Source organism: Crocodylus siamensis, chromosome 6, assembly GCF_052110815.1.
Source record: "Crocodylus siamensis isolate JL-2025a chromosome 6, ASM5211081v1, whole genome shotgun sequence".
Taxonomy (NCBI): Eukaryota; Metazoa; Chordata; order Crocodylia; family Crocodylidae; genus Crocodylus; species Crocodylus siamensis.
In genome coordinates, this window is record NC_143400.1 from 44,032,752 (window position 1) to 44,053,379 (window position 20,628).

General features: G+C 57.8%; 3 protein-coding genes across 5 annotated transcripts; 1 reads left to right on the forward strand and 2 right to left on the reverse strand.

Annotated features, from left to right (window-relative positions):
* The first annotated feature begins 5 nt into the window (after window positions 1-5).
* On the forward strand, window positions 6-4,987 carry NOP9 (NOP9 nucleolar protein). The gene is made up of 10 exons (XM_090051580.1): window positions 6-191; window positions 292-696; window positions 1,084-1,209; window positions 1,333-1,474; window positions 2,026-2,215; window positions 2,392-2,532; window positions 2,623-2,742; window positions 3,514-3,744; window positions 3,842-3,947; window positions 4,286-4,987. Exons 1-10 carry the CDS (start codon window positions 29-31, stop codon window positions 4,441-4,443), a joined length of 1,782 nt encoding a protein of 593 aa, XP_089907706.1. The 5' UTR covers window positions 6-28; the 3' UTR covers window positions 4,444-4,987.
* Window positions 4,988-5,080: 93 nt separating this feature from the next.
* CIDEB (cell death inducing DFFA like effector b) lies at window positions 5,081-8,889 on the reverse strand. The gene is made up of 5 exons (XM_090051587.1): window positions 8,761-8,889; window positions 7,472-7,616; window positions 6,452-6,601; window positions 5,692-5,876; window positions 5,081-5,343 (listed from the first exon to the last, which is right to left on the reverse strand). Exons 1-5 carry the CDS (start codon window positions 8,799-8,801, stop codon window positions 5,208-5,210), a joined length of 657 nt encoding a protein of 218 aa, XP_089907713.1. The 5' UTR covers window positions 8,802-8,889; the 3' UTR covers window positions 5,081-5,207.
* Window positions 8,890-9,565: 676 nt separating this feature from the next.
* Window positions 9,566-20,551, reverse strand: LOC149862467 (immunoglobulin superfamily member 1-like). 3 transcript variants are annotated; one of them, XM_090054364.1, is made up of 15 exons: window positions 20,163-20,551; window positions 19,404-19,700; window positions 18,956-19,237; window positions 17,853-18,173; window positions 17,094-17,390; window positions 16,646-16,927; window positions 15,560-15,880; window positions 14,839-15,255; window positions 14,232-14,393; window positions 13,669-13,761; window positions 12,768-12,786; window positions 12,477-12,524; window positions 11,659-11,696; window positions 11,241-11,389; window positions 9,566-10,280 (listed from the first exon to the last, which is right to left on the reverse strand). In XM_090054364.1, exons 1-15 carry the CDS (start codon window positions 20,500-20,502, stop codon window positions 10,143-10,145), a joined length of 3,204 nt encoding a protein of 1,067 aa, XP_089910490.1. In that variant the 5' UTR covers window positions 20,503-20,551; the 3' UTR covers window positions 9,566-10,142. The 3 variants fall into 3 exon arrangements, with proteins under 3 accessions (XP_089910490.1, XP_089910489.1, XP_089910491.1); XM_090054363.1 differs by having other exon boundaries at window positions 18,956-19,263; window positions 19,343-19,700; XM_090054365.1 differs by lacking the exon at window positions 14,232-14,393 and having other exon boundaries at window positions 18,956-19,263; window positions 19,343-19,700.
* Between the last annotated feature and the right edge of the window lie 77 nt (window positions 20,552-20,628).

The window sequence follows — 20,628 nt, forward strand, 5'->3', positions numbered from 1 at the left end:
CCCACGCTCCCCTCCCCTGGCGCGGTGCATGCCGGGAGCGCCCCCAGTTGGTGCCGGGGCCATGGGGATGCGCGGACGAGCGCGGCGCGGGGCGGCCCCGGGATTACCCTGCCTGGAGCCCGCGGCCGCAAAGTACTTCCAGCAGGCTCTGGCCGCGCTGCAGGCCGGGCTGGGCCCCGCCGGGGACCGCGGTGCGAGCAGGAGTGCAGGGCTGGGGGTGGGGCACGGCAGCGCTCGGGGCGAGCGCGGGGCCGGGGTCTGCCCGGATCTCACCTCCCCCCTCCTCTCCAGATCTCTTCGTGACCAACGTGCTGGCGGAGGCGGCGGGCGCGGAGCTGCCCGTGGCGCTGGACCCCGCCGGCTCCCGGCTGCTGGAGCAGCTGCTGCCCGGCACCTCGGCCGCGCAGGTCTCGGCCCTACTGCGGCCGCTGCTACCCGCCCTGCGCCTGGCCGCCAGCCACAACCACAGCGCCCGGGTGCTGGAGGCTGCACTGCTCCGTGCTGCGCGCCTGCTGGGCGCTGAGGGGGGTGAGGCGCTGGCGGGGCTTGTGCTGGAGGCTGCAGCTGCCCTCACGGGGGAGAACCTGCCTGTCCTTGCCGCCGACCTCCACGGCAGCTTTGTGCTGCGGTCGCTGCTGCGGGTGCTGGGGGGAGCCCTGGTGGGCTCGGTTGCTGCCCGCCCGCTCCCTGGGGCAGGTGAGGCCAGACTGGGGCTCTCCTGGGCACTGCTTGGGTTGGGGGGGGCCTCACTGCCCTAGGCCCTGCAGGTGGGGTGAGGGGAAGGGCTCTGGGAGGCAGGACTGGCTTTTGGGGGCATTGTGGCTGCCCCAGTGGGAGTTGCTGAGTCTTATAGGGTCTTTTGGGGTAGAGACACTGGATGGGGGGATCCCAGTTGCTTCAGCCTTAGCAGGGGGCACTTACAGGGGGGCTGGGAGAGGGTAATGTTGCCCATTAGGCCTTGTACTGGTGTAGCAGGGCTTGCGGGGAGGGGGGGCAAGGGAAGGGTCCCTCTACATAGGGGGACTTCTGTCCCCTCCCCTGATGGCTCCTTGTCTTGCTCCTTTCCCCTTCTGCTGCCCTCAGGGACCCTTGTGCCACAGAAGAAGCGGGCTGAGGCGGGGAGTGAGGGCCCGCTGGAGTTCGAGGTGCCTGAGTCCTTCCTGGCCTGTCTGCAGGGGATCGTCGCCAGCTTCCAGGAGCACCTGGCTGGTGAGACCTGCCAGGGCCTGTGCTGGGGCTGGCAAGGCAGGGAGCTGCCCCTCCCCTGAGTGTCCCTGGCTGGGGCTGGACCTGCTTTCACTTACACCTCCGCTGCCCCTGTCTCCTCTCCAGAGCTGGTGCCCCACAGAGTCTCCAGCCTCTGCTTGCAGGTGGCCCTGGAGGTCACGAGCCAGAAGCTGCCCAAGACCTGTGCTGAGTTGTGCTGTGCTGTGATTGGCTACCTGAGTTCCCGGAACGCCTCTTCCACTTCCAGGTGAGCCGCCCGATTGGCTGGTGGGATTGCCTAGCTCAGCTGCAAGTGGGTATGTGTCCTGATTGGCTGTCAGATGAGTGTGTTTTGGGCAGCTGTGGTTCGCTGGTGAAGAAGCTGGGTAGAGTTCATCTCCGTTTGGTTGGTTGGAAGGTGAAGGATTTGGTATTCGCTGTCAGTGGAACCCATTCTGATTGGTTACAAGGCTGGGATCTAGGTTCATGGTTGATTCTGGCTGTGCGGCTGAGACTTGTGATTGGTTGGGCCTGGCAGGCTGATCTGAGAAATGGGTTCAGCAGGGCTGTGATTGGCTGAATGGTGTAGGTTTGTCTCTGGATACTTGATTAATTGTGGTTCATAAATTGCTTCCCTGTCCCAGCTATTGGTTTTGAGGCAGGGATGGTGGCTTGTGACTGGAATTGAACTACTAGCCACATAAGTGGCTTTTGATTGGCTCATTGGTCAGAGGCTGGGGGGAGGTTGGCACAGGCATGCATCCTGATTGGCTGAGGGGGCTGTGGGGCTGCTCACCAATGGTTGCTCTCTCCCCACAGCCCTTTGCTGGTGTTCCTGAAGGACCCCACATGTAGCCGGGTGTTGGACAAGGTGCTGGAGGTGTCGGAGCCCCGGGCCCTGCGGATGCTGTATCGGCATCACTTCCAGGGCCAGCTGCGGGTGCTAGCAGGGCATGGTGTGGCCAACTTTACCGTCCAGCACCTCATTGCTGCTGCCCCGTGCAAGATGGTGAGTGAGTGGTGGGATTGTGGGAACTGGCTTGGGGTAAGTGGGAGGGTGGGGAGCTATGAGGGAAGAGGCTGCAGGAGTATTGGTTGGGAGGTAGGAGGGGCATGGGGATGCTTGAGGGGCAGGAAGGGGTGGGGTACCTCTCCCCCACCTTACTTCTATCTTTCCCTTCCCAGCTGGGGAAGGTGCTGGCAGAGCTGGGACCAGCCTTGGAGGAAATTCTGGCCTGTGGGCACCCTGGGGTGCTCACGGCTCTGCTGAGAGCCTGCCGGCAGCATGGTGCCCACCAGCAGGAGGCGCTGCAGATGGTCCTGGAGGTGAGTCCCTAGACCTGTGTCCTTCATGTGTGTCGCCCCCCCTTGAATAACTGGGTCCTGCCTCTTATCCCCTTTTCCACCCTGCCACAGGCCTTCCACTGCTGGGACCCACCTGCCCGCCAGGATTTCTGCGCTCCTCTCCTTGCTTCCCTGCAGACCTATGAGGCCTGCTACCTATCAGAGGAGGGGCTGGGGGCAACAGAACAGCAGGTAATGGGGGTGGAGTGGTGGTGTCGCTTTCTAGGTAGTGTGGGGGGGGAGGGGGTTATAATGCAACAACCCAGCTAGCAGGGTCCTCTGGAGGTCCCAGCTAGTCCAGCTCCCTGCTCAAGACCTAAACCAGCTCTGTCTAGTCAAATAGTTTCTGACAGAAGTAATCCCACAAGGTTAAACCCCTTAGCATTGGCTTTAACCTATCAATATACTGGATTTAACTAATCTATCACATGCACCTTCTCAAACTGTCAGGCATGGCCTTGGCCCAGAGGCATCTTGGAGGCCTTGGCCTCTTGTACTGGGTCAAGGATACTGGCTGTAGGGGAAGAGCATCCCCTTAGCCTGCCTCCCCAGCCACAATGGGATAAGCCTGTCCCAGGTGTAACTAAATTAGATGCAAAAAGATGCTGGAAAAGCTTTGATTTGTCTTAATCCCATTGCTTTTGGGGGAGGAGGGGGAAGACCCCTGCATGGCCAAAGCCTGCAGGACTTTAAGACATGCACCCCAGTTTTCTGAGGTGGGGAAGGAATTGTGTGTGTGGTTATTGGTAAATACAGTAGTTGGCAGGATGTGCTATTGTAGGAACTTGTAGGCACATCGGCGATGTGTAGGGGGTGCACACAGATCCACATGCACTCCCTGAGGATGGTGGTGCACCCCCTGAGAGAAGTGCTGCTGGCGGCACCTGTGGGCGGTCGCCGCTTGCCCCCCACCTCCCCTCGCTGCCAACACCAACTCCTCTGTCTTCCTCCCTCCTATGCCAGCCTGGGCCCCTGCCTGCTCTTGGCTCCATCTCCCTCCATGGCTCCCTCCTGCTCCAGCACCTGCTGCACTTTGCCGACCCTGGCCCTGTGCCGTGCAGCCTGGCAGCGCTGCCTGCCCTAGACCTGGTGACACTGGCCTGCAGCTCAGCTGGCAGCCACGTTTACAATGCCCTCCTGGCCAGCTCCTCGGTGTCCCCCAAGCAGAGGCGCAAAGTGCTGCGCAAACTTAAGGTAAGGATACTGCTCTGGGGAAGCTTGAGGCCAGGGGGAGGTAAGTTGAGGAGTGGGGGCTTGGGGCATTCCCAACTGACCACCTCCATGTTTTCAGGGTCACTATGGGTCTCTGGCCTGCAGCAAACATGGCAGCCGGGTTCTGGATGCTGTGTGGAATGGGGCTACCCTCCTGGAGAAGCAGAAGATCGCTATGGAGCTTGGTAAAGATCCCCCTCTTCCCCCTCGTCTGTCTAGGGGCTTGAGGAACTCATATGTGCTGGGGGTGAAGCTGTAAAAGCTCTACTGGGCTAACTGAAGATTTTGGAGGGGGTGGGATGGGCAGGGGTGTGATGTTCCTTACCTGCCATAGAGAGCCTAGAAGACCATACGAGGTTGGCTAGGGATGCTCCCCAATTTCCTGTCCCAAGTTGGGGTTCTTCTTGTGTTTCAAAGGAGCTGGGTCTCTCCCCAGAAGCAGCTGCAGGCTTGGGGCTGGGCATGTGTATAACCAGCCCCTTCCCAGAGGTAGCTGCATTCAAGGCTTTCCCTCCTCTCCCAGCCCCACAGGAACAGCAGCTATGTCATGACCCCTTTGGGCGCTATGCGGTCCGCAACTTTGCCCTGACCCATTTCCGGAAGCGCCGCAAAGACTGGGACCAGGTTCAGGAGGCTGAGACACGGCGTCGGGAGTTGTTCGCTGAGATCCTAGAAGACTGAGCAGCTGGAAGTTCTGCTGGACTAATTGGAGAGATCTTGGAAGACTCTCTAGCTTGGGACTCCTTGTCAGCCTTCTGTATTTAGCCACAGAGAGCCTGGAGGACCGAGTGCTAGAGGGCTGCCATGGGTTCTTTTTGACCCCTGGAGGACTGACTCCCCAAAAGGCCCCTTACGCCCTTCCAAACCATAGGGACTCTGGGGGGAGCCAGAAAAGCTCCTCAATGTCCCTTCTCTTCCAAACCACAGTGGCTGGGGGAACAAAGAGAACTGAATGCTAGAAAGACTTTGTTGGACTTTGCAACCATAGAGATGACAATGCAAGAAAAGGTTCTTCTGCTCCTAACCAGAGATCACAGAGGACTCTAGGGGACACCTGAGAAGTTGTGTGTTTGTTTTCTTGTATCCAGTGCTCTTGAGCTGTAGAGCTTTTGGAGGACTCATCTTGCTAGGGGGGCTGCTCTGACCTCTCTTGGGCAATCTGCTCTGAGCTGAGAAGGAGTTGGTTCTTACCTCATCTTTCTATAAAGGCATCTGTTTCTCCATGGGCTTTGTGTGCTTGGGAGCAACAGGGATTACCATGATGGGGACCCTGAATACCTAGCTGCCTGGACACGTTAAAAAAATGGTGGCTGATGACTTGGACTATCTCCAGTTTAATCATTAGCTTTATCTGTGCATTGAGTTGATTGGGGTTCAGGATGGGTGGGGGGGGTCGTTAGAAGGGGGGAGGTATCATGGAATAGGGGATAGGGGGGCATGGCCCCTCAATTGCAGGCCCGAAGCCGGGCAGGCTGGTACCAGGTCTCGGCTCCATCCAGGAGGTGCCGGATGTAGTTGGAGGCTCCCAGGAGGAGGCGCCCCATGCCTTGCATCACAGCTGAGATCACCTTCAGTACTTCTCTGTAGGGTTGGGGAGAAGGGGAGTGAGCAGGGGTTGTGGGGGAGGAGAACTGGCTGGGGGGTGGGTCCTGGTCATGCCAGCACCACCATGGGATGCTTGGGGTCATGGGACAGGAACTGGGTGTAGGAGGAGGTCTTTGCCTCTCCAGCCCCACTGGGGGGTGGGGGAGGGGAAGTGGAAGTCCCTGCTTCTTCCTGCCCAACACAGGGCAGTGGGGGCCAGTTCCTGGTTCCCCAGTAGTGGAGCTGGGGTGGAGGTGGAGGGGGCTATGGTGCAGAAACACTGGCTGCTCCGCCCCCAGCAGGAGGTGCTGTGCGGCCAGGGGTGCACCCGTGCAGAGCACCCACCGTAGCACCTTCTTGGGCCCGAGGCAGGTGAAGTCACAGCTCATGGAGTACAGCCCGTAGAAGGTGGCCGTGATGCTGAGGCTCCCAAAGAGGTCCCGTGGGTGCAGCTTGTACACGTCAAAGGTAACGCGGGCAATGTCCCCACCCAGCTTCTCCCGGCCCCGGCCCAGGCCTCGGCTCCCACCCTGGGGGGTAAACAGGATGGGGGGAGTAGGTCAGGGCTGGTAGGGAGTCCCCCCCCCTTCTGCAACTTGTGGCCTTGTGCCTCATTGTCCCTCTCCATGGGCAGGGAGATCAAAGTCCCCCTGACCCCAGCCCTTCTTGCCCCTTGGGAGGGGAGGGGAAGATGGGGGTGAGTGGGTTGGGAGGAGCATTGGGGGTGCCTGGGTACTTTAGGGGAGGGATCCTTGGGGGATGTACACATAGCCCCTACTCCAACCCACCAGCCCACACTGTTCCAGGACTGGGAAGAAACCAGGTGTCCTGGCTCCCAACCTCCTCTGCTCTAACCCGCTTCACCCCAACCCTACAGCAAGGTAGAGAACCCAGGGGTCCAGGCTCCTGGCTCCTTCCCACCATAGAAATCAGGGATGAAATGGGAGATGTCCCTGCCTTAACCTGCTCTGCCAGCTTTTATCCCACCCCCAGACTCCAGAAAGAAACCCAGGCATCCGAGCTCCCAGCCCCACCTGTTCTAACCCCATTGGGGACCCAGAGCTGGGACCCAGGCATTTGGGTGGGACTGGGGGTTGCTTCTCACCTTGGAGGGGCTCCAGCTCTGCCCGCGAGCCAGTAGCATGATCCCAGTGTTGTCGGGTAGGCTTTGGAAGAAGTCTTCACTCTCCACAGCTGTGCCATCCTCTTCCAGCACCAGTGAGGCTGGGCCTGACACCTTCAGGGCCTCCAGTGCCTGGGGGGGTGGACCATGGCAGCAGCACTGGCTGGGGTGGGGGGCAGAGCAATCCTGCTGCCCTCCCACCCCTCCATCAGGGATGCAGCTGGGTTTGGGAGGGCAGAGCCATGCTATGGGGTCTCTCACCCCATCCAGCAGCCCCTGCTGGGGTGGGAAAAGATTTGGAGGGTGGTGAGGCTTTGGTGTGCTGGGAGAGTCACAGGAGGCAGTGCTTGGAAATCTGGGGTGCAGGAGTGGCCTCTGGGGGAGCACAGAGCAGGCAGAGTTTTGGGGGTCCTGGGGAAGGGTGGGGGTTTGGGCTCAGCTTAAGGGTTCTGAGTGGGGCTGTGGATTTGGGGGTGCAAGATGGGGAATGGGGTGTAGGTGTGGGGTGGCTTGGGTGCAGGAACCTATTGAAGGGCGCAGGGTGGAGTTTGGCAGGCCTGGGGTGTTTGGGGGGCAGGATGGGGTGGCTGGGATATGAGGGGAGGAGGAAGGGGCTCAGGGCAGGGTGTGGGCATGAGGGGTGCAAGTCAGTTTGTAACCTCTGGGGTGGAGGTTGGGGTGCAAGGGGATCAGTGTGGGGGTGCAGGTGGGCTTGGGTGCCCTGGGATTGGATTTCGGGGGGTTCAGGGTGGGTAGCTGGGGTAGATGTGAAATTTGGAGGAGTATGTTTGGTGGGACAGATAGGTTTATGGGTACAGAGCAGGTTTTGGGGCACAGGGTGAGTTAGGGGCAGGTGTTAGGGTACAGGAGAGGTTTGGGGGCACAAGCTGAGTTTAGGGTGGGTCTTGGAGTTAGGGGTGGATGTTAGGGTTTGCAGGGGCAGGTTTGGGGGTTCAGGATAAGTTAAGGGTGGGTGTTGGTGGGCAGATTTGGAGCACTCACCTTGCAGCGCAGCTCGGGCAGGTTGGCAGCCATGAGGCCCTTGCGGGCATCATGCCGGTGGTCGCAGAGGCGGAAGGGGCGTGGGGCGGTGGCGCGGGGGGCCAGGACCCGCCGGGACAGCTCTGTGCCTGCACTGGACACTGACCTGTGGGCAAGGGGGCATGGGGGTGGGTGAAACCACTCTCTGGGGGCAAGGGGGTGGAATGTGGGTGGCAGAAGATGCAGAATGGGGGGGTGCAGATGGGGGGCATGGGACAGACCATTTACTGAAGGTGAGTTGGTGGGGAAGTGGAATGTGGAGGGGCAGGAGAAACCATTCTCTGGTGGGGGGTAGAAAAGGGGAGCTTAGGAGAGATCATTATGGTGGGGGTCTAATGGGGGGTTTGGGAGCTACCATATTTATAGGGGTGGAATGGGGGGGTATGGGAGGGACTGTTCTTGGGGGTGGGTCTCGTGAGGGGCGTGTTGAAAGAAACCATTCTTGGGGGTGGAACAGGGGCCTTGGAGGGATCATTTTCCTTGGAGGAGGGAGTAGAATTGGGGGTCTTGGGAAAGACCATTCGAGGGGAAAGAGTGGGGATGGGGAGTGTGGGAGAGACCATTCTCTAAGGGATGGAATAGGGTATATGGGGGAGACCATTCGCTGGGTAAGGGGAGGACTGGAATGTAGGTGGGGTAAATAGACCATTCGCTGGGGTGGTCGTGGGAGACACCATTCTCTGGTGTAGGGCAAGTGGAATGACGGAGGAGCAGGAAGGGGCCATTCTTTGATGCACATGCAGGGGTGCAGTGGGGCAAGAAAGACCATTTGCTTGTTGAGAAGGGTCTCAGGTAGACAACCATGGAGCTCACAGTGGAAAAGACCATTCTCTTTTGTGGGGGAGAGCATGGGGTGGGGGGGGGTTAAGGTGGAGGGAACCATTCCAGTGGGGGGATGGGATGGACCATGTTCCCACTATGGGGGAGATGGGAAGCTAGGGGAGAGGGGGTAAATATGAAGGTGGAAGGGACCACTTTCCCCTGAGAGGGGAGGAGAGAATGGGCAGCTGGGAGGGACCACTTTGTGCATAGGGGGGTGATTGCTTGGGTGGGAGGAATGTGGGAAATACTAGTCTGATGTTTGCAAAATGGGAGGGACTGTTCTTATTGTGGAGGTAGGACAGAAGAGACCATCCAGATACAGGGAGAATGGGGAGATGCCACTCCCCCCCCCGGTAGAGTTCATATTGGAGCCCTCCCTGTGCCAGAACCCCCTAGATTTGTTGGGGAGGGGGCTGCTCCCTACTCACCGCAACAGTGATGCAGGGGTCAGAGCGCTGACGTACTCCATGGTGCTGGGGAGCCGGGAGTGTCTGGCTGTCCTGTCCTGCTGGTGAGCTGTCCCCTGTGGGTGGCTGTTTGTCCCTCTGGAAGTTGAGCTGGACTCTGGACCTGACAGCTCAGAGCCGGGGGAGGTGCAGGGTGTGTGTGTGTGTTGGGGGGGTGCAAATTCCATCATTCCCCTGGGACGGGGTGTGGGGCGGACCTGGGCCAGCGTGACAGGAGTGAGCAAAACCTAGGAGTCTGGGCTCCAAGCCACCACATCCTACTCCTCCCCCAGGTGTCCTGGCTCCCAGCACACTTTTGCGTTGATCCACCCAAGCCTGGGTGGAATCAAGGAGTCCTCGATTTCCCAATCTTTCCCCCTGTTCTCCCCTGCCTCATCCCACTTCTGGAGCCAGGGGTACCTAGGACCCTAGGACTCACCACCAGACCCCACTTCCATCTTAGAGGTGGGAGAGGACCCAGGAGTCCTGGCTACCAGCCCCTACCCCTCTCCCAGGCTTGGAAGGGAACCCAGGCATCCTGGCTTCCAGCCCCCTCTGCCCTACCAGACCCCATTCTCCCAGAGCTGGGAGATATCCCAGGTGTCCTTGGCTCCAAGTCCCCCCGCCCCATTTGGCTCTACAGATCAGAGAAAGGGCCTGGCATCTCCATGGGAATGATTTCCTTTAGCAGGCCAGAGTGCACACAAGTCTATCTGTCTGTGCTGCAGGGAACAAGCTGTCTGTCTGTCCTTCTGTCCAACCTCAGTGATGCATGGAAGGAGCCCACTTGAATTTGAAATAAACCTTTATTTGTCCAAAGGGGTTGCATACAGAGAGAAATGCACACAAGGCAGGCAGGGAAGGACAGTGCCAGCATATACACATTAAAAAAGATGCAGCTGTACTGTACAGAGACCCACAGGGAAGAAAAATGCATGCTTATGCAATTACACTGTTGAACCCAGGAGTCTGGGCTTCCAGCCCACCCTCCTTGAAGCCACAGGACCTCGCTTCCCTCCCAGGGTTGAGAGAGAACCCATGTGTCCAAGCTCCCAGCCTCTGCCTGCTCTAGCCCACCAGATTCCAATCCCTTCCAGAGCTGAGAGAACCCAGGTGTCTGGGCAGACAAGATGATGAAGTAGCAGAGCTAGGGGAAGAACCCAAGAGTCCAGGCTCCTAGCCCTGCCTCTACACCAATTGACTAGACTCTAGTCCTCTGTCACGCCTGGGAGCTATCCTGTCTCCCAGGCCGCTCCTGCCCACCAGACCCCACTTCCCTCTCAGAGCTGGGAGAGGACCCAGGAGTCCTGGATCCCAGCCCTCACCAGACTTCACTTCTGCAGGTCTGGGGATGCAACCAAGTCTCAGTTGAGGGAATGCTTGCAGTGGAGGGACAGTGGGTCAATGTAGACAGGTTCAATTAAGGTGGAAACCTCTTCTGCGTTCCCCGTTCGGAAGGTGGAGTAGGGGAAGGTGAGGAGGGAATAGGTAGGGTCGATGTCCTGGAGTCAGGAGGAAAGAGGAGAGAGGGGCCCATTAGGGGAGCAGGGGGTACCAGGCTGCAGGGTGTGGGGTGGGTGGGGTGGCTTGCTAGGGGACAGGTTGCCAACTGTCCATAAATGTATGTAAAAAAAATCAGTAAAAAAAAATTAGGCTAAAAAGGCCTGTTAGTAAAAAAAACAAAAAACCTTGCAAAAACAAATGGAGCTAGCTGTAAAAACACTAAGTAGCCAAGGTGGACTGGTGGGAATGAAGCTGGAGGCAAGCTGAAGGGCAGATGGATCAGAGGCGTGCCATCCAGTGTCTGAATGGGAGTACTGCACCCATTCTGTACTTCCAACCATGTACTTCTGGCTGCATGTAATACTGCTGGGTAACAGGTAGGCTTTTTTGGAGAGTCTGTGTTGGGATGGAGGAGTGGGGTCCATTGAGGTAAGGTGGGGAGTGGGAACAGAATAGTTCATGGTGCAGTTTGGGGGCATCAGGGTGTGGGGGAGAGAAGGGGAGCCCTGAGGTGGGTGTGCAGCAGGGTGTAAAACCATTGCTGCAGTTAAGCAGGGTTCCTAACATTTTTTTTATTGCAAACTTTTTACTGACGATCAAACTTTTTTTACTATAGTTGGTGTTAAGCCCATACATATGAACCCAGCCATTCTGACTGGGACAGGGCCTGGCAGAAGGGTTACCTTTATGAGATGTAAAACCTATCAGTAAAAAAGTTTGGCTGTCAGTAAAAAGTTTTCAGCTTGTCAGTTAAAAAAAAAAAATTCTTGTGTCAGCAACTCTGCTGGGGCTGTATGGGGAACAGGATGGAGGGGTCTCAATGGGGTGGAGTTATAGGGTTGGCAAGGGGGGTGCTGTGCCAAGGACAGTGGAGTGCTGAGGACAGTGGGGTGCAGGATGGCTTGGGGGGCCAGGCCATGCTAAGTGGGAGGAGTCACAGCAAAGGGGGAGGTACTTACATAAGGATTCATTGGGTCTTTGAACTTGGTGCTGGGCATCTTTGGTTCCTTGCTGGGCTCTGCTTTCTTGCTTATTTCCTTCTTGGGCAGCAGCCCCCAGTCCTGGGGTGCTGCTGGGAGCATTCCTTTTGGGCTGTCATCTTTGGGGGCTGAGCACAGGGGACATGAGCGCCACCTCCCTTAGCCCCTCCCTCCAATCTGCACCCCTTCCCCCAAACAGTTCAGTTCCTATGGTTGACCACTAGGTGGCAGCACCAGAACCAATCAAAACTCCCCTTAAGGGTCCCATAGGGTACAGTAATGCCCAGCTGTCCCCATGCCATGGGTGTAGTCTCCATGGGGCACTAGGGTCAGAGGATAGGAACCAGCCCCCCACCCCGCTCCCTGTGGAGACAGAGGACAAGTGGTGGCTTCTTACTTGTATTGTTCCCATAGGCTCCAACAGTGTCCAGGGACCTGGGGAGGCAGAAGGGTGGGGTCTATGAGCAATCAAGGGGAGAGATTTGAGGTCTGCCCAACCCTATGAACCTGCACTGGCTCAGCCAGTGGAGTTGTCTCCCAAGGCAGGGGTGTGGGGTAGCTCCAGTGTGATTTATAGGAGTGGCCTGGCCAGTTCAGACCCAGATGGCCTTGCAGTGTCTCAAAGGATTGTGGGTCTCCCCCATCCTGTTTCTGTGTCTCCTCTTGCCATCTTCCTCCTTCCGTCCATTTTCTTTTGTCTTCCCCATGTTTCCCTCTCTCCTCCTCCATCTTCCCTCTTAGCCCCTGTGGTCTGGGACTCCCCCCTGCCCCAGCTCCATAGAAGCTCTTGCCTTCTGCCCCACTGCTGCCAGCACCTGGCTTGAACTGGAGACCTGGGGGTATGAGGGCTGAAACCTAAATGAGATGGTTGCATTGCTGTAGTTGCAAGAATCTGACAGGATCACTCCTAAAACCAGTCCAGCCAATTCCAGCCATCATAGTAGGTAGAACCAGCTAGGGGACCACCCATTGAACAAACCCAACAAATCCCAACCTTCAGAGGGATGCAGCTAGGAAGGGCAGTGCCCCTAGAAGGAGCCCACCCCTGGAGGAAGTGAATCCAGAAAAGGGATCTTTTCTGGAGCCAGCCTGGCCAATCCTGTCCCTTGTAGGTGGGTGGAGCCAGGAAAGGCAACATCCCTGGAAGCAGCTTGGCCAATCTCAGCCTTCAGAAAAGGTGGAGCCAGGGACAACAGACCTACACTTCCATCTTACCTCCTCTTTAGCCGAGACAGGCGCAGCTCCCTGCTTTTCCAGTGGGACCTAGGGGTGGAAATGGGGACAGAGGGGGTCAGTACCACTGGGAATCTGGATGGGGTGATGCTGAGACGGGCAGCTCCCAGGATGCCAATGGGGTGAACATTGTGCACACAGGAGATATTGCCCCATTGGAGTAGCATCCCAGGGTCTGGGTGTGTGTGGAGGGGGATGTATTGGTCTGCCAGGAGATATATGGACTCCAATAGATGCACGCATGTCCCCTAGGTGGGTCCTGGATGGACATACCTGGATGTCTGTCTTCTTTCTGTGGAGAGAAGGAAAAGAGACTCACAAAACATTCCCATGAGGTGGGTATCTGCTCCTATGGGGAGCTGCAGGGCTTCCAGGACTCCTGGGTCCCAGCTCATTGCTTTCTCCTCCTGCAAGCTCTTCCCAGCCCTTTGTGTCTGACTGCTGCTGCCCCATTACCCATAATCCTTTGTACTGGAATCATATGGTACCCAAATTAGCCATGATACCTGCACTTTAGTCTTGATCTAGCTGATGGCCAGGGACCCTGGTTTTTTCTGATTAAAAAATCCCCAAATTTCAGATTTAAAAAAAAGTAACCCTAATCCACATTTTTCTGTGATTAAAATGAAACACCACTATATATTTCTCTATATTAGTGGAGTTTCATTTTAATCATGGAAAAATGTAGATTTGGGCTTGCTTTTTTAAATCCAAAAATTGTGATTTTTTTTTTTTAATCAGAGAAAACCAGGATCCCTGCTGATGGCCTACAATCCTTTTCAACAACAGCCTACATTAACCACAGTCCTTTGCACTGAACCCATGCAGTACCCAAATGACATGCAGTGCTCTGCTGACCCACCATCCTTTGCAGCAACAGATGACACTACCTTTGCACTGGAATTGTGTGGCATGCAGTTACCCACAGTTCCTTGCACCAGTCCTGCTCTAGCTGATGACCCATAATTCTTTGAGGCAACTACCTATGTTCCTCATAATCTTTTGCACCAAAACTCTGGGGTCCAGGATCCCCCAGCTGCCCACAGGGCTTGGTGAGGGATCTTGCTAACCCACACTGATCCCTGCAGGGCTGAGCTGCCCAGGCACCCTTTGAAGAGTAAGCACAGGCCCCCCCAGCCCCGGGACACCTGGGTCCCACTTACTCTCCACTTACCTCTCCAGCTCCTGTGAAGAAACATAAGCAGCAGGAGCAGAACCAGCACCCCCGCAACACAGAAACCAACAATCAGGAAGATGTTGTCTTTGCCTGCCAACGGGAAGGAGGGAGAAGGCTGTGGGGTACCGGGGGAGGCCGGGCATTTACTAACCCAGCTGGGGACCTTCCCCTTGAGGGTGGGACTCTGCCTGCCTCATGCACTCTGGGTGTTGAATGGATAGGATGGGTCTAATGATGCCCTTCTGGCCTCCTTTTACCCCTGGTGCCTGCCCCCCCAACACTACCCCCTGGGTGCTTATGCCCTAGCTGGGTCCAAATGCCCCTTTGGATGTTCATAGCTGTCTCCCTGCTGTGTATGGGGGACTGGAGCCCTACAGTGGGTATGGAGCCAGCAGCCTTAGCCATGGAGAGTCCTGCACGCCCTTCAGGCCCTGCTGCAGTGGGAAGGCTGAGGTGGTGGCTGTGGGGGGTTTGCAGAAGCATGTGTAGCCAAAGCATGCTGGGAAGGGGGTGGGGTGGAATGGACAACTGAGAGGTCCTGTGGATGCTTGTGGCTGGACCTGAGTGCTGCAAAGGTCCTGTGTAGTCCTGAGGAGGTGGTGAAGTCACAGCCAGGGGTGTGCTGGGAAGAGGTGGGATGCTAGAGTGATCCATGCAGGTTGCAGGGTTGTCGCCTGGCTGGGATGCGTTTGGATGCCCAGAGGTGAGTGCTGCAAGCAGACCTGTGGGGATGGGTAAGACAGGTGCAGTCAGCTGGGGCTGGAGGCTGCTCTCACAGGGGATGAAGGGCCTTCTTCCATGATCCTCAGTGCTCTGTGGAGACACTAGGCCCAGTACATCCCTGGCTCCCAGAGGTAGTGTTATGAGGGAGGCAGGTTTCTCCAAGGTCCCCTGCTACCAGCATCCAGATGGCCCCAGTCAGCATCAAGCGCACTGTGGCTATGTCACAGGTGGAGAAACTCAGGCACAGGACAACAAGGGGTGACTTCCAGCTCTCTGGAATGGCAGGAGTTGACCCAGGAGTCTGGGGTCTCAGCTATTCCCTTCTGCAAACATCAGAGCCCACTGCCTTGTCGGGACAGAACCCAGGTGTCCTGGCTCCCAAGACCCCGCTACTGCCCACACCTGCCCCTGCCCGGGGTGTCATATCCCACCAGCTGCTCCTACCTTCCCCTGAGGTCCGACTGGTGTCTGTGGTGGTGCGGCAGTGCAGAGTCTGGGAGGTGGCTGTGTTCAGGGTGGGTGATGTGGGGGTCCTGTTGGGGTTCTGTGCAGCTGTGATGTCATCTGGAAGGATATGCTGGGATGGCAGTGGGGACTGTGAGGTGGGCAGTGGGGACATCCCATGTTGATATGGGAAGGCTGTGGTGTCTTTCTCAGGGGTTGGCTGCGATGTGGCAGGACTGGAGGCAGAGAGTGTGGAGGTCCCATGTGAGTCTGGAGATGTGACGTTATGGCCAGGGCCATTCTGGGAAGGGTCCAGAGGGCGTGAGGTGGATATCCAAGGGGGATCCGTGCTGGCTGCGAGGTGGTGACCTGGCTGGGATGGGGCCGGATAACGGGATGGGGGTACTGCCTGTGAATCTGTGGGGAGGGATAGGAAAGTTGCAGTCAGAAGAAGCTGTTCCCAGGGAGGAAAAGGGGCTTCCCTAAGGAGGAACCAGGCCCAGTCCAGCTCAGACACCCAGAGGCAGAAGATCCTCCGTTATATCAGGGCGCTTTGTTGCTACTGCCCAGATGGCCCCAACCAGGGCCAGAAGATCAGTTCCAGACACCCCAACCCTGGCTCATGCCATGGCCCACCTGGCCCCTTTCCGTAGGGCTCCCAGCTCAGTGCTGCTGCAGTGTGAGGACAGCAGGGCTCTCTGGTTTCTCCCCTTCCCGTTACCTCCTATCAGGGTCAGTGTCACTGGGCTGCTTTGCTGAGACTGGACCTCGTTCTGGGGGCCGCCCCAAACTGAGTAGGCACAGTAGAAAGTCCGGCTGCGTTGCGGTTCCTCCCTTGGGATCATCCAGGCATTTGTGCTCTGTGTCATCATCCTTGTCCAGTTCCCACTGCTCTGGAGCTCATAGAAGAGGAACTGCAGCGCCTGGGACCCCTTTGGGGGGGAGCAGATGAGATGGACACGCTGCCCCCTCATGGGGTGCTGAGGGCTCAGTGACAGCAGCGGGGCTTGGGGCAACAGGTCCAGCCCAGGTGTCTGGAGGGCTGGGGAGCAAGGAAACATTGCAGGGAAGGAAGAGAGAGAAGTCAGGGACCTGCTGAGCTTGGGGGCAGCCTGGCTCCGAACCCCATGTGATGAGCTCCAGCAGCTCAGACAGCCCCAATTTCCCTCTGCCCTTTCTCTGCCCTCCTTGGACCCCCATAGTCCTCCCCCTGTGAGGGGCTGAGAAACGTGCAGGCCCTGAAGGACCCCAGTGTCCTGGAGGGGAAAGGGATGGATGGAAATGAAAGATAGACAGGGCAGGGGAAGAGCAGGAAGGGCAGAAATGAGGAGAAGAAGAAAGGGACTGAGGGAGGAAAATGGAAGAGCCCTCACCTGTCGCTATGATGGGGGTCGGTTCCTCTGCCCTGACTTCTAAACCAGCCCCCTCAAGCATGGGAAGAGGTGGGCGGCAGGGGAGAGAGAAGGGATCCAGTGAGACCAGATCCCGCCCAGCCTTGACATACTAGAAATACCCCATGGCTGCAAGGATCCTAGCAGGCCAGGGGCATGCAGCTGCTGTCTTCATACAAAGGGACACAGAGAGACAGGGGAGGGGGCTGGGAATGCGGCTGCTGGGAGGACGCTGGTGGGAGAAGAGCACAGAGAGGTTTGAGGGGAGAGTGAGGTGTACATGGCCTTGGATGGGATGGTTTGGTAAGGGTTCAGTCTTCCCAGCAGCAGGCAGCACCCATATATTTATGTCTATACTGATATCTATAGGAAGGGTCCAGAAGAGGGAAGAGAGATCTCAGGGCAAGGGCTCTCACCCAGCACCGCAATGGAGATGACGTTGCTGTATGCAGACCAGATCTCTCGCTCAGCTTCCAGCCTCCTGTACCGGCAGGTGTATTTGCCTCCATCCCCTGGATGCAGTGCTGGCAAGTGCTGGTGGTTTCCGGGGGCTGAGGACACTGACCCTCCATCCTTGAGGAACTGATATATTGAAGTAACAGTGTCCCCTGGTGCTGAGCAATTGAGTGTCACAGATCCACCATATGAATAGATGGGGAGCTGAGGGGAGGCGAAGAGCTGTGGGGCTGAAGGGGGATCTGGAAGAGATGAGTGAAGGGAAGACCTGGGATCAGACAGGGATGAGTAACGGGCCTGAAACCAGATTCAGGTGTCAGCTGTCCCCAGGGTCCAACCGGAGTCACCTCAGTGTGGCAGTGGAGGATCCAGATCCCTGTGGTAAGAGCAAAGTGGGCAGGAGCTCACCCGTCACAGTGATGGAGACAGCGTTGCTGTCCCTGGAGCGGATCTCACACCCCAACTGCAGTGTCCAGTACACACAGACGTATGTGCCAGCGCTGTGGCTCTCAGCAGTCAGTCGGTGATAGGGCCCCATGCCCTGGGCAGGCAGGTCCTCGGACATCTGGTCTGGGCGTCTCTTGTAGAATCTGTACCCTAACACCTCCTGGTCCTTGGGAGCTGAGCACTGCAGGGCAATCCGCTCCCCCCGGACATAGACTGGGTGCGAGGGGTCCACAGAGAGCACAGGGACTGGCAGGAGGTCTGGTCCACAAAGGTGGGAATCAGGGAAAGCTGCCCCAGGCTCAGCTCCCTGCATCCCCTCCCCACACCTTGCCTCTGCTCAGTTCTCTGTTAGGTCCCTGGCTACAAGGGACATATCCCCCCACAGTTCCCCTCAGAGGTCCCCCAGACATACACCCTCCTGCCACAGCTCCAGGGTCAGGATTCCACCTCTGGACCCTCAGGGCAGGCAGGATAAGAGGAGTCTTGGCACTTTCCATAGGGAAACTGCGGCACACAGGGAAAGGGAGTGATGTCCAGCTCTGGGGAAGATTTTTGGATAGAGCCCAGGAGTCCCGGGTCCCTGCCCCTCCCTGTTCTGACCCGCCAGACCCCGCCACCCGCTTCCCCAGCTGGGCTAGGACCAAGGAGTCCTGGCTCCCAGCCCCGTGCTGCTGCAGTGTGAGGACAGCAGGGCTCTCTGGTTTCTCCCCTTCCCGTTACCTCCTATCAGGGTCAGTGTCACTGGGCTGCTTTGCTGAGACTGGACCTGGTTCTGGGGGCCGCCCCAAACTGAGTAGGCACAAGAGAAAGTCCGGCTGCATTGCGGTTCCTCCCTTGGGATCATCCAGGCATTTGTGCTCTGTGTCATCATCCTTGTCCAGTTCCCGCTGCTCTGGAGCTCATAGAAGAGGAACTGCAGTGCCTGGGACCCCTTTGGGGGGGAGCAGATGAGACAGACACGCTGCCCCCTCATGGGGTGCTGAGGGCTCAGTGACAGCAGCGGAGCTTGGGGCAACAGGTCCAGCCCAGGTGTCTGGAGGGCTGGGGAGCAAGGAAACATTGCAGGGAAGGAAGAGAGAGAAGTCAGGGTCCTGCTGAGCTTGGGGGCAGCCTGGCTCCGAACCCCACGTGATGAGCTCCAGCAGCTCAGACAGCCCCAATTTCCCTCTGCCCTTTCTCTGCCCTCCTTGGACCCCCATAGTCCTCCCCCTGTGAGGGGCTGAGAAACGTGCAGGCCCTGAAGGACCCCAGTGTCCTGGAGGGGAAAGGGATGGATGGACATGAAAGATAGCGAGAGCGTTGGAGATAGACAGGGCAGGGGAAGAGCAGGAAGGGCAGAAATGAGGAGAAGAAGAAAGGGACTGAGGGAGGAGAATGGAAGAGCCCTCACCTGTCGCTATGATGGGGGTCGGTTCCTCTGCCCTGACTTCTAAACCAGCCCCCTCAAGCATGGGAAGAGGTGGGCGGCAGGGGAGAGAGAAGGGATCCAGTGAGACCAGATCCCGCCCAGCCTTGACATACTAGAAATACCCCATGGCTGCAAGGATCCTAGCAGGCCAGGGGCATGCAGCTGCTGTCTTCATACAAAGGGACACAGAGAGACAGGGGAGGGGGCTGGGAATGCGGCTGCTGGGAGGACGCTGGTGGAGAAGAGCACAGAGAGGTTTGAGGGGAGAGTGAGGTGTACATGGCCTTGGATGGGATGGTTTGGTAAGGGTTCAGTCTTCCCAGCAGCAGGCAGCACCCATATATTTATGTCTATACTGATATCTATAGGAAGGGTCCAGAAGAGGGAAGAGAGATCTCAGGGCAAGGGCTCTCACCCAGCACCGCAATGGAGATGACGTTGCTGTATGCAGACCAGATCTCTCGCTCAGCTTCCAGCCTCCTGTACCGGCAGGTGTATTTGCCTCCATCCCCTGGGTGCAGTGCTGGCAAGTGCTGGTGGTTTCTGGGGGCTGAGGACACTGACCCTCCATCCTTGAGGAATTGATATATTGAAGTAACAGTGTCCCCTGGTGCTGAGCAATTGAGTGTCACAGATCCACCATATGAATAGATGGGGAGCTGAGGGGAGGCGAAGAGCTGTGGGGCTGAAGGGGGATCTGGAAGAGATGAGCGAAGGGAAGACCTGGGATCAGACAGGGATGAGTAACGGGCCTGAAACCAGATTCAGGTGTCAGCTGTCCCCAGGGTCCAACTGGAGTCACCTCAGTGTGGCAGTGGAGGATCCAGATCCCTGTGGTAAGAGCAAAGTGGGCAGGAGCTCACCCGTCACAGTGATGGAGACAGTGTTGCTGTCCCTGGAGGGGATCTCACACCCCAACTGCAGTGTCCAGTACACACAGACGTATGTGCCAGCGCTGTGGCTCTCAGCAGTCAGTCGGTGATAGGGCCCCATGCCCTGGGCAGGCAGGTCCTCGGACATCTGGTCTGGGCGTCTCTTGTAGAATCTGTACCCTAACGCCTCCTGGTCCTTGGGCGCTGAGCACTGCAGGGCAATCCGCTCCCCCCGGACATAGACTGGGTGCGAGGGGTCCACAGAGAGCACAGGGACTGGCAGGAGGTCTGGTCCACAAAGGTGGGAATCAGGGAAAGCTGCCCCAGGCTCAGCTCCCTGCATCCCCTCCCCACACCTTGCCTCTGCTCAGTTCTCTGTTAGGTCCCTGGCTACAAGGGACATATCCCCCCACAGTTCCCCTCAGAGGTCCCCCAGACATACACCCTCCTGCCACAGCTCCAGGGTCAGGATTCCACCTCTGGACCCTCAGGGCAGGCAGGATAAGAGGAGTCTTGGCACTTTCCATAGGGAAACTGCGGCACACAGGGAAAGGGAGTGATGTCCAGCTCTGGGGAAGATTTTTGGATAGAGCCCAGGAGTCCCGGGTCCCTGCCCCTCCCTGTTCTGACCCGCCAGACCCCGCCACCCGCTTCCCCAGCTGGGCTAGGACCAAGGAGTCCTGGCTCCCAGCCCCGTGCTGCTGCAGTGTGAGGACAGCAGGGCTCTCTGGTTTCTCCCCTTCCCGTTACCTCCTATCAGGGTCAGTGTCACTGGGCTGCTTTGCTGAGACTGGACCTGGTTCTGGGGGCCGCCCCAAACTGAGTAGGCACAAGAGAAAGTCCGGCTGCGTTGCGGTTCCTCCCTTGGGATCATCCAGGCTTTTGTGCTCTGTGTCATCATCCTTGTCCAGTTCCCGCTGCTCTGGAGCTCATAGAAGAGGAACTGCAGCACCTGGGACCCCTTTGGCGGGGAGCAGATGAGACGGACACGCTGCCCCCTCATGGGGCATGGAGGGCTCAGCGACAGTGTCGGAGCTGGGGGGAGCAAGTCCACTCTGGGCATCTGGAGGGCTGGGGAGGAAGGGAACATCGCAGGGAAGGAAGAGAGAGAAGCCAGGGACCTGCTGAGCTTGGGGGCGGCCTGGCTCTGAACCCCACGTGATGAGCTCCAGCAACTCAGACAGCCCCAATTTCCCTCCACCCCTTTCCTGCCCTC